General features: G+C 40.3%; 1 protein-coding gene across 1 annotated transcript in view; it reads right to left on the reverse strand.

Annotated features, from left to right (window-relative positions):
• Positions 1–16,906, reverse strand: part of COL4A3 (collagen type IV alpha 3 chain) — a 136,572-nt gene that overhangs the window by 23,823 nt on the left and 95,843 nt on the right. The window contains exons 24-34 of the mRNA XM_047085607.1: positions 15,157–15,227; positions 14,188–14,370; positions 12,171–12,339; positions 10,151–10,243; positions 9,398–9,502; positions 7,209–7,306; positions 6,281–6,431; positions 5,826–5,939; positions 4,689–4,856; positions 2,713–2,802; positions 2,252–2,386 (exon numbers count right to left, since the gene is read on the reverse strand). Coding sequence (XP_046941563.1) covers positions 2,252–2,386; positions 2,713–2,802; positions 4,689–4,856; positions 5,826–5,939; positions 6,281–6,431; positions 7,209–7,306; positions 9,398–9,502; positions 10,151–10,243; positions 12,171–12,339; positions 14,188–14,370; positions 15,157–15,227 — 1,377 coding nt within the window. The remainder of the gene's footprint in view (positions 1–2,251; positions 2,387–2,712; positions 2,803–4,688; positions 4,857–5,825; positions 5,940–6,280; positions 6,432–7,208; positions 7,307–9,397; positions 9,503–10,150; positions 10,244–12,170; positions 12,340–14,187; positions 14,371–15,156; positions 15,228–16,906) is intronic.

Genomic DNA, 16,906 nt, shown 5'->3' on the forward strand with positions numbered 1-16,906 from the left:
AGTATTAGCATCGTGCTTGGCATGAGTTAGTTCTTCAGTGACACTAGCAATGATGATATTTACGCTTCATTTTAAGAATGAGTGGCCTAAATATAGCTTCTTAAAATTTTTTTTTCTTTTAGTAACGACAGAGGACCATTTATTACACGATTCTTGTCCAGAGCATCCCTTTCTCAAATCCACTGATTACAATGACCATTTATTAATTAGTACATGACAGACATCATTTTCTTTATTTATCTTATTTAATCTGCAGGCAATGTCAGTCTGTCTTTGAGCCTTTCTAGAATGGGTGTAGAGACGACCAAACTGAGCCTCTGTGAAGTCAACGGACTAATCTAGAGTCACAATCAACGAGTGATCATGCTGGGATCTGAACCCAGCTGTGCAGTCTGCGATGCTTGCAAATTTCCCACAAAACTGTCCTACTTTCCATAACACATGGCTTTGACCGCTTTACTTTCTGGCTCAAAATGGTCCTTGACTCTGTGATACCTTTGATGCGGGGCAAATTACAAACTCCTTCCATGGTATCCGAAGTACCTTCTGACATGTCTGTGGCCCGGCTTTGTGCCCTTTCTCAAGATTCCCTTCCTTGGGCAGTTTTCCTGCCTATATCCTTATTCATTCACATAAGCACCGAGTATCTAATTAATAGACAGGTGTTGTGCCAAGTACTGGAAACATAAATCATGTTCCCTTTTCCCAAGTTTTCAGTGTTTAATCAGGGAGTCAGCCAGGTAAATACACAATTACCACCCAGTGTGATAAGTTCTGTAACAGAGCTGGGTACAATATGCTACAGGGAAGAATTTCTGTAAGAAGGGACTGTGTGTGTGTGTGTGTGTGTGTGTGTGTGTGTGTGTGTTAAAGACTGAAGAGGCGCCAGTTGGGTGGAAAAACCATGAAACAGGACAAGATGCCCAGGCAAGAAAATAGCACATACAAAGGAATGACGAGGAGCAGGGGGTTAGATTATTTTCTTTTGTAACACTTTTTTTCTATCGATGTCATTTATTACAATCTAAAAATATATATTATTTAGCATGTTCCTGCTTTGGGCTTGCAGGGGGTTAGCAGGCCAAATCTGGTTTGGTGTGGTATGGCTTCAGGGCTAAAAATGTTTTTTTTACATTTTTACACTAAACTCTAAAAATGACTATGCAACAGGGACCATATCTGGGGCCAGAACCCCTGAGATGTTTACTGCCTGGCCCTATACGTAAACTGTCTACAGATCCATTGATGTCTCTTCCCCCCTTTTCCCCCACTGAACTGTAAGTTTCCTTATGACCAGGACACTACCTCTGCTTTGCTCACCTCTATGTCTTTAGGACATAATAAAATACCTAGTCAATAGGTCCTAAAAAATAATTGTTGAAAAATTATCTGTCATGTGGCTGGCGAGGTACGCAAAGGGCAAGTGATAAAGAAACTTTGTATGCCAATCTAAGATTACTTTTTACCATTCTTGGCAAAAAGGTGGTTTTGAGGCTTATGATTTAAAATTGACTAGGGGCAGTTTAAATACAGCAGACCCAAATGTAGAATTAACTTAGAAATAAAAAGTCATGGGCGCCTGGGTGGCTCAGTTGGTTAAGCGTCTGACTTTGGCTCGGGTCATGATCTCATGGTCCGTGAGTTTGAGCCCGGCATCAGGCTCTGTGCTGACAGCTCACAGCCTGGAGCCTGTTTCGGATTCTGTGTCTCCCTTCCTCTCTTGCCCCTCTCCCACTCTCACTCTGTCTCTGTCTCTCTCAAAAATAAACATTAAAAAAGTTTGTTTTTTTTTTAATTTTTTTTTCAACGTTTTTTATTTATTTTTGGGACAGAGAGAGACAGAGCATGAACGGGGGAGGGGCAGAGAGAGAGGGAGACACAGAATCGGAAACAGGCTCCAGGCTCTGAGCCGTCAGCCCAGAGCCTGACGCGGGGCTCGAACTCACGGATCGCGAGATCGTGACCTGGCTGAAGTCGGACGCTTAACCGACTGCGCCACCCAGGCGCCCCTAAAAAAGTTTTTAAAAAGAAGTGAAAAGTCACACATTAAGGAGACAACACGTAATTGTGCAAGGAACGCCAAGACCCAGTTCTAATCCAGGATTGGGCCACCAACTGGCTTTGTGACTGAGCAGAATGTTGAGTATCGGTTCTCACGGTCTTCATTTGTCAACTACAGGGATTTTCTTGGATCATTCTTAGTCTCAGAACCAGCGTGATGTTCTGGTTCTACACAAAAGGAAGGCTGTACCTTTGAGGCCTGGTTCTCCTTTGTCCCCCAGTAGGTGGGATATTCCAGAAGGCCCCTGGGGTCCTTTGTCTCCTTCTTCACCCTGGGCTCCTGGGTGCCCTTTCTCACCCTTTGCTCCTGGGATTCCAAAGTCACCTAAAAAACAGGAGTAACAATGTCAGTTCCTTACTTCTTGAACTTGTTTGTAAGGATTCGAAAGTTAACAGTGCTTACCATAAAACAAAACAAAACAAGACAGATAAACCAAAACAGGCAGTCATTTAAAAGCAGTGGCATAAGATTGCAAGGAGAAAATTCGACTCCATTCAAATGGAAAAAGGAATACAAAGAATAGCAAAATCGAATACGTGGTTCTCTCAGAATTATATTGCCCTCAAAGGGTAAAACATAATTTATTTTTCCGTTATGTAAGTGAACATTGCTCCTTCCTCCTGTTCTTGGGAAGATACTCCATCACTTACCCCTCTGTCCTGGGGTTCCTGGGTTTCCGGGAGGCCCCGGAGGACCAATGTGTCCCGGATAGCCCATCATGCCAATCGTTCCTTTTTCACCTGTGGAAACACGTTAACACAAGATAGCTCAGATTGTGCAGAATGACAGAAGTGAAAAATTCCATGAAATGAAATGTTATACTTTTTTTAATGTTATTTATTTTTGAGAGAGAGAGGCACAAGCAGGGGAGGGCCAGACAGAAAGGGGCACAGAGGGGTCCGGAGTGGGCTCCATGCTGACAACAGAGAGCCCTACTGGGGGCTCGAACTCACAAACCGTGAGATCATGACCTGAGATGAAGTCACACGCTAACTAACTGAGCCAACCACGTGCCCCTAAAATAAGTTATAATTCTAAAGAGAGTTGAAGAAATGATTTCTGTAAACAGAAAAATAACCATATTTATCTAGGTGATTGACCAGTAAACATTCTTTATTAAATTAGGGTTGCGGCAGTCATGGGTAGCAAATCACATTTGCAGATGAAAGTAGAACATGGGGGGGCGCCTGGGTGGCTCAGTCAGTTGAGCGTCCGACTTCAGCTCAGGTCATGATCTCACACTCCGTGAGTTCGAGCCCCGCGTCAGGCTCTGTGCTGACAGCTCAGAGCCTGGAGCCCGCTTCAGATTCTGTGTTTCCCCCTCTCTCTGCCCCTCCCCTGCTCATGTTCGGTCTCTCTCTGTCTCAAAAATAAATAAAAACATTAAAAAAAAATTAAAAAAAAAAAGAAAGTAGAACATGGTGAAGTGATGGAGTGCTCCCTCCTCCCAAACCCTGTGTGGCTTTCTATTGTGTTCCCTTATTTTATTTTCCTCACAGCAGCTGTTGACTATTGAACTTAGTTTTTATTTTTTAGTTATTTATTTTTATTTTTATTTATTTTGGGGGGGGAGAGAGAGAGAGAGAGAGAGAGAGAGAGAGAGAGAGAGAATCTTAATCAGGCTCCATGCTCAGCACAGAGCCCAATGTGGGACTCATTCCTATGATGCTGGGATCATGACCTGAGCTGAAATGAAGAGTCAGATGGTTAACTAACTGAGCCACCTGGGCACCCTGAATTTAGCTTTTAAATGGATTTGTTATTGTCTCTCCCATTGTCAGAGGTGGAATCTTGTCCGCTGACATGTTTCTAGTGCTGGCATGTGGGAGAAGCTTAATAATATAAATGAAAGAATGATTTGTAGGTTAAGTTGTTTTTCTGGGTTCTTCTCTGGAGGAATGAGATGAATGAGGTCCTTATGCTGTGACTATTAGAATATTCTTCCCAAACATACAAACTATAAAAACAGTGATGAAATAAAAAGAATGATAAGGGAATACTAGAAACAACTCTATGTCAGCAAATCAGGTAACTTGGGGACATTCGCACAAATTCCTACTGAGGCACAGATTACTGAAACTGACTCAAGAAGAAATAGAAAATCTGAGTAGACCTATAACAAGGAATTCATTTGGTAATGTAAAAACTTCCCACAAAAGAAAGCCCAGACTCAGAAGACTTCACTGGTGAATTCAACCAAACATTTAAGGAATATCAATTCTTCACTAACTCTTCCAGAAAATACAAAAGGAGGGAATACTTTCCATCTTGTTCTAGGAGGCCAGTGTTACCCAGACACCAAAACCAGACAAAGATATCACAAGAAAAGAAAATGACTAATATCCATTATACATATAGATGCAAAAATTCTCAAGAAAATACTATCAAATGTATTTTAGCAGTGGCATATAGAAAGGATTGCACAGCCAAAGTTGTCATACTCTGGGTAATTGTGAAATGTGACCATCCCACCACCAACACTGACCCCTTACAAATAATTCAGTAGGAAACACTTATACTAACTCAAAGAGAAGTGTAGAGTCAAAAGCCTAAGTCTATGTCCAATTTTTACAGCCACCTTAAAAGGAAGAAGACAGAAGAAAAATAAAAGCATAAAAAAGGATACCTGGTGGTCCTAAAAATCCTGGATTTCCTGGATATCCTTTTTGACCAGGTGGTCCCACCTCACCTCGATGACCTGGCATCCCTGGTGGTCCGGGTTCTCCAGGAAAGCCTGACCTATCCAAGCCTGGAATACCTGGGTCTCCCTTTGGCCCCGTTTCACCTCTTCTGCCTAGGTATGAATGAATGAATGAATGAATGAACAAATGAACGCACAACTGCTTTCCCTACCAACTCCAGAAATATTTTTTATGACTATAAATATTCAGCTGTGTGATTATGGGCAAACCACACACTCATCTGACTGATTGGCTGATTTCATCCCCTTCTGTAAAATTTCTAAGATCACTTCTACCTTTAACATTCTGTTTCAGTGATTCATGCAGTAATAAAAGTGTAGAGTTTAGATCTATTTTTTAGTCCTGCAGACATATCCTGGGACTGCACTTTATGACTGTAGCTCAGTCTTTAACCTGCAGAATAATACATACAGAGCCACCCACGTGGAGGCGAGCCACCAGATACTTCTGGAAACAACAACAGCACTACGACAACCATTAATCTCTTAGCCCAACATTGGATTGTGAACATAAAAGCAGGATGATAGCTCATAGGCATTAGCTGAGCTCTAAACGATTTTTCTCAGTTCACAGATCTGACTGAGAAGAGCCAACAAAATAGAATAAGTTTCACACAATCTGGGCCATCTAGCCTGCATAATTTAGATTTATTTCATAAGCTTATTTTATGTTGCTTGGGAAGCAATTAACTACATATCAAAATTTACCACTTTATATACTAATGAAGGTAATGATAAAACTTTTTTTCTGAGAGTTTATATGCACATAAATATACATGTAAATATACATATATGTGTATATATCCTCAATATGTATATATACTCAGTCATGTGTACAAGGCACAAACCAATTTTACTATACTAACCTGAGGTCTCTTACTCTATAGATGGTACTCACTGCAACAAATCGACGACAAGGTTTAGATGGCTAAAATAACATTCCCCGCTGAACAGTGGTCAGCACTTGTTGCTGGACAGTTCCCATGTTAAGCAGCAAAGTGCAGAGCCGGAGTCTCAAGTCACCTATCTGCCTAATGACTAGCTTCAAGGCCCTCCTCTTACCTTGTTGACCTTCCAATCCATTTAATCCTGGAAGTCCTTGGGCTCCCCTGGGACCCTCCATGCACCTTCCTGGGGGTCCTTTTTCACCAGGTGGTCCAGCCTTCCCTGGATCCCCTATAAAACAGAGTCCCAGAATATATTCAGATGCCAAAACCCAAGGTCCTAGTACAATCATTCTCTTGTAACTTTCCCCCCCAAATTGAACCTATATTTAATACCGTGGATATGCCTTTTTACAGAGGAAACTCACTATAAAGGACAGAAGGAAGGAAGGAGGAAGGAAAGAAAAAAATAAACGTAGGGCAGTGATGTTGAATGGAAAAATAATTAGGACCCGCAGATTCTGTCTGTTGAACTAGAAGTTTGAGAAGAACTCTTCATCCTAGTGCACTTTCAATTTGCTGCCTTTTAGCAGAGATCGCAGTGGAGAAAAATAATCACACGAGCCACTGTACCTTGTGGTCCATCAAGCCCTCTGGTTCCTGGAATTCCGGGGAGACCTGGATGTCCAGGGGGTCCAATTTCTCCATTTTTCCCAGAATTGCCTCTTTCTCCTGGAAAACCTGGCATTCCTGGTTCTCCAGGCAAGGCTAGTCCCGGCTCTCCCTGTTCCACAGAAATCATGTTAGCTTTACTATATAATGCTTCCAAATCCTTCTTGACTACCAACTGGTCTTTAGGGCTATTAAATGGAAAATAATCTGTTCTGGGGTGCCTGGATGGCTCAGTCAGTTGAGTGTCCAACTTCAGCTCAGGTTATGATCTCACGGTTCATGAGTTTGAGCCTCACATTGGGCTGTCCGTGCAGAGCCTCCCTTGGATCTTCTGTCCCCCCCTCTCTCTGCCCCTCCCCCACTCATGTGCATGCATGCTCTCTCTCTTTCTCAAAATAAATAAACATTAAAAAAAGAAAAAAAAATCCATTCTGCACAGTCACCACCATGCTATCAACTTTCCTATTTCAACTCTAGTTGCTGAATTTTCTATTCAATTATGCTTAAGCATTCTTGAGGCTATATAACTCTTTTAGAAGGGTGAAATTGTCTGGAAACAGTCTAGATATCTCTCCTTTTGATCGCTTTTCTCCTAGTTATCCACACTTCCTCTTAGAGTCCTTCCATTTTAAATACTCTGAATGCTTCTGAAGATTAAGGAAGAAATAGAGAGGCAAACTTATCTTCTAACCCCTTCTATTTTCCTTTCTAAAAGGGAGGGATGGTTCAGAAGAACATTAAAAAGTATTTAATTCCTTTACCATCTACAAATATATAGATAATTTCTACACCCAGAGCATCCTACCCGGCTGATTGTAATTGCCCACCTCCCTCATCATCCCCCCCTGCCCCCCACCACCATCAGTCTGAGTTTTAATTCTTGAAGAACCTTGGCTCCGGGGAGACCTGGTTCTCCAGGTGACCCAGGCTTTCCCATTTCTCCTGGACAACCTGGTGATCCTTTTGCTCCTGGAAAACCTTGGTCTCCTACAGAGAAAAAACAATAAAGGTTGTAGGATTAGGCTTAGGAAAAGATTCTGAGCAGTGTCTCTGTTTTATCTGATTTTATCTGATGTTTTTATGGGGCAAGTTGCTAGAAATGTTTTTATGAAAGTTTGAATGATGAAAAAGCCAACTGCTGGGGGGCCCCGGGTGGCTCAGTCTGTTACTTGATTTTGGCTTGGGTCATGGTCTCACAGTTCATGAATTCAAGCCCTGCATCGGGCTTTGTGCTGACAGTGTGGAGCCTGCTTGGGATATTCTCTCTTTCTACCTTTCCTCTGCCCCTCCCCCAGTCACACTGTCTCGAAATAAATAAATAAATAAACTTAAAAAAGAAAAAGAAAACGAAAAAGTCAACTGCTAAATTAGCAGTTAAAAAAATTCTGTTTCAAATCAGATCCTCAATTTAAAAAATGACTTTCTCCATTTTGTTGTTTAGGATGGCTACAATTTTGACTTGGCAGTTCTTTAAACCACTGATCCTGGTTGCCAATTTGGCAGACTTTATCTTTTCAAGTTGTATTTTACATAAAGCGTACAGCCAAATGAATTTTTGCAGGTGTAGAAATCCTTGAAGCATGACCCAGATCAAGATAGAAAGGCTTTCCAGCGCCCTGGGTAGCCTGTCTCAACATGGGTGGCTCAAGAGAATTACTTCCTAATGCCATGAATGTAATGAATTAACTTTTTTCTTATATATTTATAAGAGGAGAACTGAGGAAGGAGTCACACAGATCATTTTCTCTGTTCCATGGTTCAGAAGAGGAAACCCTGGTGGGGCAAGGCTGTGGTCAGAGCGTTCTTTTGTGCCCCTAATATGACCAATTTTTAATTTCCCATTAGTTCATGCATTATTAGGTTCAATTTTGAATTTTGAATCTGTACTTTAAAGGATTTTCTTAGGCTATTTCTTGTCCCCATGGTTGAGTCTCCTTCCAGAGGGTAAATCCATGGGGTTACAAGCTAGGATGCAATTTCTCAATGCAGGGTCCAAAAAGAACTAGGCAAAATATGGGCCAGGCTGCGTTACTTCAAAGATCATTGGGAAGACATCCAAGAAATTAGAGTCTAGGACATCCTTGAAACTATTACATCTTCCATTTCAAATATTCATAAACTGAGATCAATATTTCCACATTTGGGCAGAACTAATGCACTCCAGACACTGATGACATCTCAAAGAGAACAAGAACCAAAAATGGATTATATGTTGACACTTTAAATAATATTGAAACAAACATAAAGTGATTATAAAATCTGAAAATCTATGCTACAATCCAGGGACCATGAGAGCTCATACGCCATCCTGGGCAAAACTCTGATGTATTTATTAGGTGACTGTCTTCTCTGTATCTGGATTTCTTTGGAGTGTTTTCCCTTTGATGGGAAACAGCATTTGTTCCCAAAGGAAAATAATTTCTGTAATTTATATGGGAGTGTATAGGACAACCAGTTACTTGTGATTTAATAGTTATTTTTTTTAATTATAAAAGAAATGTATAAAGTGAAAACATGCATAAATGTAAAGAAAGTACAGACATTTATTAAGAAGTAAAGAAAAAAAATTCTCACAGTTCCACACTCAAGAAGAATCACTTTTACCATTTTTATAAATTGCTTTCCAGATGTTTCTACATATTTTAAAATTTTTAGTTGAGATGAGATGTATAGTATGAATTCTGCCTCTTTGCCTAACATCATAGTAAGATTTTTTTTTTCTCATTTAAGATGGATGAAAAACATTATTTTAAACACCACATTATGGGTCTTTTCCATGTTATTCATGATATGTATTTATATTTTCTTTTTTTTTAAGTTTATTTATTTTGAGAGAAAGAGGGAGCATGCAGGGGAGAGAGAGAGAGAGAGAGAGGGAAGGAGAGACAGAGAATCTCAAGCAGACTCTGCACCAACAGCACAGAGCCGGACACAGGGCTCAAACTCACAAACCGTGAGATCAATACCTGAACTGAAATCAAGAGTCGGAGGCTTAACTGACTGAGCAACCCAGGCACCCTTGCATTTATTTTCTAAACATCCACAATGATCCCTATGTTTTAAAATTTGTAAACCTACCCTTAGGTCCTGGGGGCCCAGGGAAGCCAATTCCTGGAATCCCTGGTTCACCATCAGGCCCAGGAAGACCCGGATAACGACATTTTCCTATGGATCCAGGGATACCTTAAAGACACACACACATCCACATAAGGTACTTCCCTTCATCCTGCCTTGAGACAAAAAGTCTAAGTTTCTGTGTCATCCTAGGCCTTTCTGGAAATTAAGAAATAATTTTAATATAACCCCAACTGTATGCTCTTCCTCTCCATTCTTATCCAGTGTAGCTCAGTTAGGAGCTACAGATAATGTTTAAGATAGAGCTTAATTCCTAAATAGAAATGTTCTAACTATCTTGGACTACATACGTCTCCCTCCATGCATACAAAGTTAAGTTTTAGATCAAATTGGCAAAGCAGTTACATTTTCAAATGAAGAAGAAATGGGGACTATCGTGATTAGCCACTGGCAAACGTCACTTATTCCCCCACCAAAAACCCATGAAGACTGTTCTGCTCTTGGGTTCCTTTTAAGTAATTATATCAAGTCCTTTTTTTTTTTTTTAATCAGAAGTACCAATGGGGAATAATTTGGCTAATCTCAAAGAACAACAAGTCCCCTGCCTATTGGCTTGTTATCTGACCAGACTCTGGCCTCTGCATTCTTTTAGAGCCAATAAATATATCTTTTCCTTACAAAGGGGACAATATTTTTCTAGGACAATCAGGATGCCATTTGATGTCGTGCACCAGACATGACAAAGGGGATACTCACCAGGCGGACCTTGGGGGCCAGCACGGCCAGGGAGCCCTGGAGGTCCTGGGGGCCCTGGGACTGGTGTCGAAACACTGAATTCTCCCTTAGGACCTTAAGAAAGTTTGTGATCATAAGACTGGTGTGCATTTTGAAGCTTTTTTTTTTTTTGGTTCAGGGGGAGCAGATGTAATTATAAGGGGTTTATAAACATATCCCAAGGAATATAAAAAATAGTTTCTGCTTCCATAGGCTTTAAAACTGGCTTAAAGATGACCAACCCATTGAAACTTTCTTATTCAATTGATGAATATTTATAAGCATTTACTATTGTCTAAGCTTCAATTATAGCCCAACTCAATGCCGTTCTATTGAAAGGGAAGCTATTCTAAAAAAAAAAATCAATGATATGGAATTCAGTGTAAATGTTAGTGAATATTTATTTGGTAGGTTCTTTATTTATTGGGTGACTAGTTTTCACAGGAAGAAAGTATGGCACGCTGAACAAAAGATCAAGTGTGGCTTGGGCACATATCTTAACCTCTGTGGTAATTTCTTCATGTGTCATTGGGGAAATAATGCCTACCCAGTCCACAAAAATTCGAGATAATGTGGCTATGCTGGCCAACATTAAAAACATGTTAGTGATTTGAATTATCCGTATATTTATGGAAAAAATAAGTTTATAGTAGTTTGATGGGAAAAACTTCACGATAATGTATTTTACGACAATGGAGTCCTTCACTAGAAATTCACATGTAGAAAGAACAGAAGATTTGAAGATGGATTAGAAGAGAGATCAGGAAAACTTTTTCTGTAAAGAGCCAGATAGTAAATAATCTGGGCTTTGTGGTCCAAATGGTCTCTATACCATTACTCAACGCTGCCATTGCAGCATGAGAACAGCCAGGAACAATATGGATATGAATGAGGGTGGCTACGTGCTAGGAAAACGTTATTTATGGACACTGAAACTTGAATTTCATATAATTTTCATGTACCACAAAGTATTATTCAAAAGATTTTTTCCCTAATCATTTGAAAATATAAAAACCACTTTTAGCTTGTGGATCATACATAAATACGCGGTAGGCTGGATTTAGACTATGGGCTGCCATGGTTTGCCAATCCCTGGATTAGAATAGCAGCCTCAAAAGTAAGGTGCAGAAGAAAAACACATATATATATACACATATACATATGTATATACATATATACATACATATATATGTGTATATATATACATATATATATATAGTCACAAAAGCTTTACGCACATGTGTGGACAGAAATGCATGCATACAATGTAAAAAATATACAGAAATGCTTGGGGAGAGGCACTTACATATTTTTTTACTGATAAGGGATACTATAAAACAATTTGGAGGCCATTAGTTTATTGAGTCTCACCCTTTAAAGTGATATTAGAAGAAATGACATGGTGGCATTATTTGTTGAAAACTGTCAGCAATGTGCAATTCTTATCTTCCGTTATGTTCTCTGCCACGGATAAACATTGGGGATCAGATCCCTCCTGAATCCACCAACTATGTTCAGTACACGTGGATCCCAAAAGTTACTGAGGCTTTAGGACTATTGTCAGAAAACTATTCTTCATTTATCTTAGATATTTTGAAGTTTTATTTGTAAACCGTCTATTGGATTATGGGTCAAAAGAATAAATTTGCAACAACATTGGTGGACCCTTGAGACTCAGAAGGGGCTTCTCAGGATCAATTTCATAGATTTCTGCCCCCCCCCTTTGTTTATCATAACTGATTGCCACTCATTCCATCTATTTCTGTTTAGCATATGGAGATAGACTATCTTAGGAAATTTCAACTGAACTTCTCAGTAACAGAGAAAATACGTTTTCTCTGACATATCCTACATATTCTTTCTGAGTGTCTATGAGTTGACATATTCTACTTATTAGAAGTAAGTTTCTATACATCATTTTAGTCTTGAGGGAGCTTTACTTGCTCTAGGAACCATAGACCCACTCCATAGGAAAACAGGACTGGAAAGAAAACTAACCAACCGGCTTCTCCAGGTGGTCCGGGGGCTCCAGGAATTCCTTGGGTACCCTTTGGACCAGGCTCTCCCTGCGGTCCATAGCCTGGTGGTCCAGGTGGTCCTGCAGGTCCCGGGGGCCCAGGGGTGCCGGGATCCCCTGGAGGACCCTGGTCCCCCTTCTCACCAGTCAGGGCCTGTGACAACAGGAATATGTTTGGATGGTGCTTCATTCCAGTATCTCCTTCCACAGGTTAATCTTACCATGAATACGAGTACCAGATAAGCAGCCAATGAGAAAATTTTGAATCAAAAAGCAGGTATTTTAAGGGAATTGTTACTAAAAGGGGCCGCTCTATGGTTTCTGCTGTTCTGTGCTCTTTGGATTTCAGCAACATTTCATTCACTCGAAGCCTCTCGAGACACACACTTGTGTCTTCTGGTGGGATGTCATACGTAGAACAGCCCCTAAGACTCTGTTCAAATCAGCCAACAGTTCAAATAGCTTTAGAGCTAACATTCGTGTGAATAGCGTATTTCTCAACTAAAACCAGCACAGCAAACTTTTATTTGTTTGTTTTTTACCGGGTGTTTTCATTACAAAGGAGATTCAGGTCCAGATAGACTGTATTCATTTTTTTCCTTATAAAATATCTTTTGCTAGATTATGTCTTAAGATTTAATGGTAATGGTGAAAGCATACATATATAAGAGGTATGTTTTATACCAACTGTAAAAATACTGACTTTCCATGATTATATAGCTTAAATTGAATAAAATAATATAATTGTAAAAAAATATCTTTTTGTAATTGCATAGGGCCATAACTCTGGAGATGATTTGCGTATTTTAAACAAGTTAAATATGACATAATAATTGAGTTCTTCTTCCATCCCAATATGGCCTCAAATAATAGATTTGACTGGATTTTTCATTGTTCAGGATCATTGGGTGACTCGGTGTTTTTATGTTTTTTTTGTTTGTTTGTTCGTTTTTCCTTCTTCCATAATGACAGGGCATAAGACTCAACACATTATCTCCTTGAGGTTTTTCTTACATTACTTTTACTGGAACTTAATAAAGAATTAGCAAGACGCAAATGGAAGCATCATGTGAACTGTACTAGTGCTAAACCAAAAGAATTCTAGACTCTGTCCCTCTACCACCCGGGGTGGGGGGACAGCCTGGCTGTTTCCCAGAGTCTGAGAAGCACTGGCCCTGCCAGCTGCTCTCAGCCCAAAAGTATTTTGTAGTCAAAAAGGTATAACGAAGATTATAGGCCACATCTAGATCTTGGGGAGCCACACTTTATTCTGATATTAATGGGTCTGTAAACAAATGTTTAAATTTATTTGCCAAGTTTTCCTGTCCGAGGTGGGACTCTTTTAATTGGATAACACCGATGAACTCTGGGAGACACTGGTATTTCCTGGGGCAGGCTGGGAAGCATGGCTGGCAAACTTCTCCCAGATATACCGGGGGAGGTGCTCAGCCTCTGCCCCCTGACATCTTCAAATAGATCCCCGTAGGAATCTCTCAAGTGCACATGTGAGACATTCTATCCCTATCCCATGAAAAGAGAGAACTTACCTAAGCTTAACTATTTTAAAGGACAAAACATCTGATCTGTTTATTTGACTAACCTCCTCCTAAAATTGTGCTTTACGCATTTATTTTTACTTCAAAGAATGCATATTGCCTTCAAGATATTGATCAAAACGTTCCCTTATTTATCATTTTCTAAACTTGTCTATAAACTCATTGGACATAAACGTGGAATTGTAACTCGCGTAGGAGACAAGGTCATTATCGATGTAGAATTTTATTTGGGCTAAAAGCACCATTGAGTGCTACCTATGTGTCAAAATACTACACACATGTGTTGGGGTTAGTACTGCTCATTTGAAGATGCCTCATTGTGTGGTTAGAGGGACGCACTGTGCTGAATGGCCAAGGATTTTATGAATGGAAAGTACCCAATGTGGTAACTTCAGAGCATATCAGTTGTAGGGAGGGTAATTTGAAAAAAGTTACTAGATACCAACCGGTTCCCCTTTAGGTCCTGGTGATCCTTTTACCCCAGGGGTTCCAGGAATCCCATCCAAGCCTCTTCTTCCAGGATGCCCTCTGAGCCCAGGGTCCCCTGGGGCACCCACTTGTCCATCAGGTTGAGGTGCTTCCCCTTTTTCTCCTTTAAGTCCTGGATCCCCCTGAGCACCCGGGAACCCCTAGGGCGGTACAGAAACGAGTCTGCATTGCAATTGGGTACAGCTGTTCTTGTGCCAATCTTAAAAAAAAAGTCAACCAGAATTTTTCAAGTGTAATGAACATGGATATTTTTCAGACACTTTCTTTAGCCTACAAGTATAATTTCAAGCTTTTTTCCCCTCTCTATTTGCTTTCAAAACTGGAATTCAGTTAGCACAATTCAATGCAACACACACAATAATATTGGTCAATATGACACAGATATCATCGTAACTTAGATTCCGTTAGAATATTGGAAATTTTAACATGCATCTATGGATAATTTGATTGAAATATATATCTCTGTATAACTCTCTGACTCACTGTGATAGTCAAAACTTTAATTTCTAATAGTTTCTCGAGGTATAATTTACATAAGATATATCTTTATACGAATACAGTTCAATGATTTTTAGTACATTTGTACATTTATGCTACGATCGCCACAATACAGTGTTAAAACATTTCCGGTACTCCCTCGGATTCCTTCAGATCCATTTGTAGTCATGCCCTGTCCCAACCACAGCCCAGGCAACCAGAGATCTGCTTCTAGTTCTGATCCATTTCAAACGATTCAAAGTTCACTAATTCATTCACTTATTCACACATCATGCATTTATTCATTTAACCAAGTCTCTATTAAATGCTCTAATATTAAGTACTCTTTGCCAGGCACCAAACTGATAACCTATGTGTGGTGCTACTGTACTTCCAGAACGTGCTGTTATCCAAATTGAAACGAAAGCTCCCAAACCATGAAATCTTACTGGATATCCGGGAAGACCCGCACTTCCTGGGGACCCTGGGCTTCCTTTAGTGCCAGCTGGCCCTTGTCCGCCTGCAAAGCAGTGAATTATTAAATATTTGTTGAATACCAACTCTGAGTAGCCCAGGTAATGCAGGAGTTGCAGGAAATAGGCTGCTTTCTTCTGAGGAAAGAAAGACAATTTCTATCTCAAAACACAGAGGGCAGGGAGAGGATGAGAGTAAATAACTGGAATAAGAGATGATGTAAAAAAAAAAGCATTTAAAAAATGCTTGCCTCCCTAAAATTCTTGTCTTTATAGTTTTAAGGAGACAGGTTTATTTTTTGATCAAAAAAGCAATATATGCTCCTTGTGAAAAACAGATTCAGAAAGAAGAGAATAAAAATCACTTATAGATCTACCACCAGAGGACAATATTTGCTAAAATTTTGATGTATGGCACTCTTAAATTTTATATCCATAACGTGCTGAATGTATACATGGCATTTTGGAATCTATACATATGTCAATAAATACAGATTTATAGCTTCGCTTTAAATGGCCGCAGAGTAGCCTAATGTGTGGATCAACCAACATTTATTCAGCCAGCTGCTATTTTAGAATTTGGATCATTTTTCAACTTTTCAACATTGTAGTAAACAATGTTATAGTAAATATCTCTAGATAGTTAGTGCTTCAGATTTTTCTAATAATTTAAATTTCTAAAAGCGTAAGCGCAAGACAAAATGGACACAAACTTTTCTGAGGCTCTGGGCATCCGTTGCCAAATTGCATTTTGCTGTACAATTTTACGCTTCCTATATGCATGTAAGTGTATCCGTAAGGATATACTGTAAAGACCCTTTAGAGGGTCTTTTGGGCGGATCTCAAGCCAATGTATTAATAAATGGATATTCCGATTTTATGTTTTGCAAGATTCGAGTCAGGGTATGCTTTTTGATAGTAATCCAGGTGCTTCCACTGTTTATGTATCTTCTTTGAGCTGCACCTGTAGTATGTCAAGTGTAGAGAAATCAAGGAAAATACAACACAACTACTGGGTCAGCAGCAGCGAGCTGCCCACCCACATTCTACCCTTGGGTCACTCAAGGGGAATGTAGAAAAATAATCATTGCTTCATCATCCTTCCATTCTTTCCCTCCCTGTCTCCCTTGCTCCTTCCCTTTCTGTCAGTTTTTGTTTTAATAGAACATTTCACCTAGAGTCTTAGGCACTGAATAGGAACAGCATGAGGGACAGAGGGCCCGTTATACCCACCCTTCACCCCCTCTTTGCCTCCCCCGCTTCTCCCCTCTCAAGCCTGTCTCAGAGAGTCAGGGGGCAGAGATGGCAAAGTAACGAAGGCATTTATAAAGGAACAGGAATGATGTGAGCGTGGCAAAGGACCCTGGCTGAATGCGTGTCCTCTCTCAGCTGGCCACAGTGCCTGCACCTGCCACCATTAGCATTTCTTCTTTGGACGGTGACCCCACTTCCCGAAGCCCCTGTGCCAATGCAAATGTCTACCCGATGGTGGTAACATACAAATATTCCCTGATTGGTGTTGCCAGGTAGACCTTTGGATTCACTTGCTTCAAAGGGAAGCCCCTGGCACAGTGACTGAACGATGCCAGCGTAGAGAGCAGGAGCATGGCTCAGGAGGAGAGTGGATTTCAGTCCAGGCTTTACCACTTATGAGCTATGCCACCTTATGCCTCAGCTTCCTCATCTGTCAAATGGGGTCAATGACAGCACTTACCTGTAGGACTGA

This window comes from Lynx rufus, unplaced genomic scaffold, assembly GCF_022079265.1.
Source record: "Lynx rufus isolate CCGP_SWC_20201006 ecotype Redwood Valley unplaced genomic scaffold, mLynRuf1.p SCAF_2, whole genome shotgun sequence".
Classification (NCBI taxonomy): Eukaryota; Metazoa; Chordata; class Mammalia; order Carnivora; family Felidae; genus Lynx; species Lynx rufus.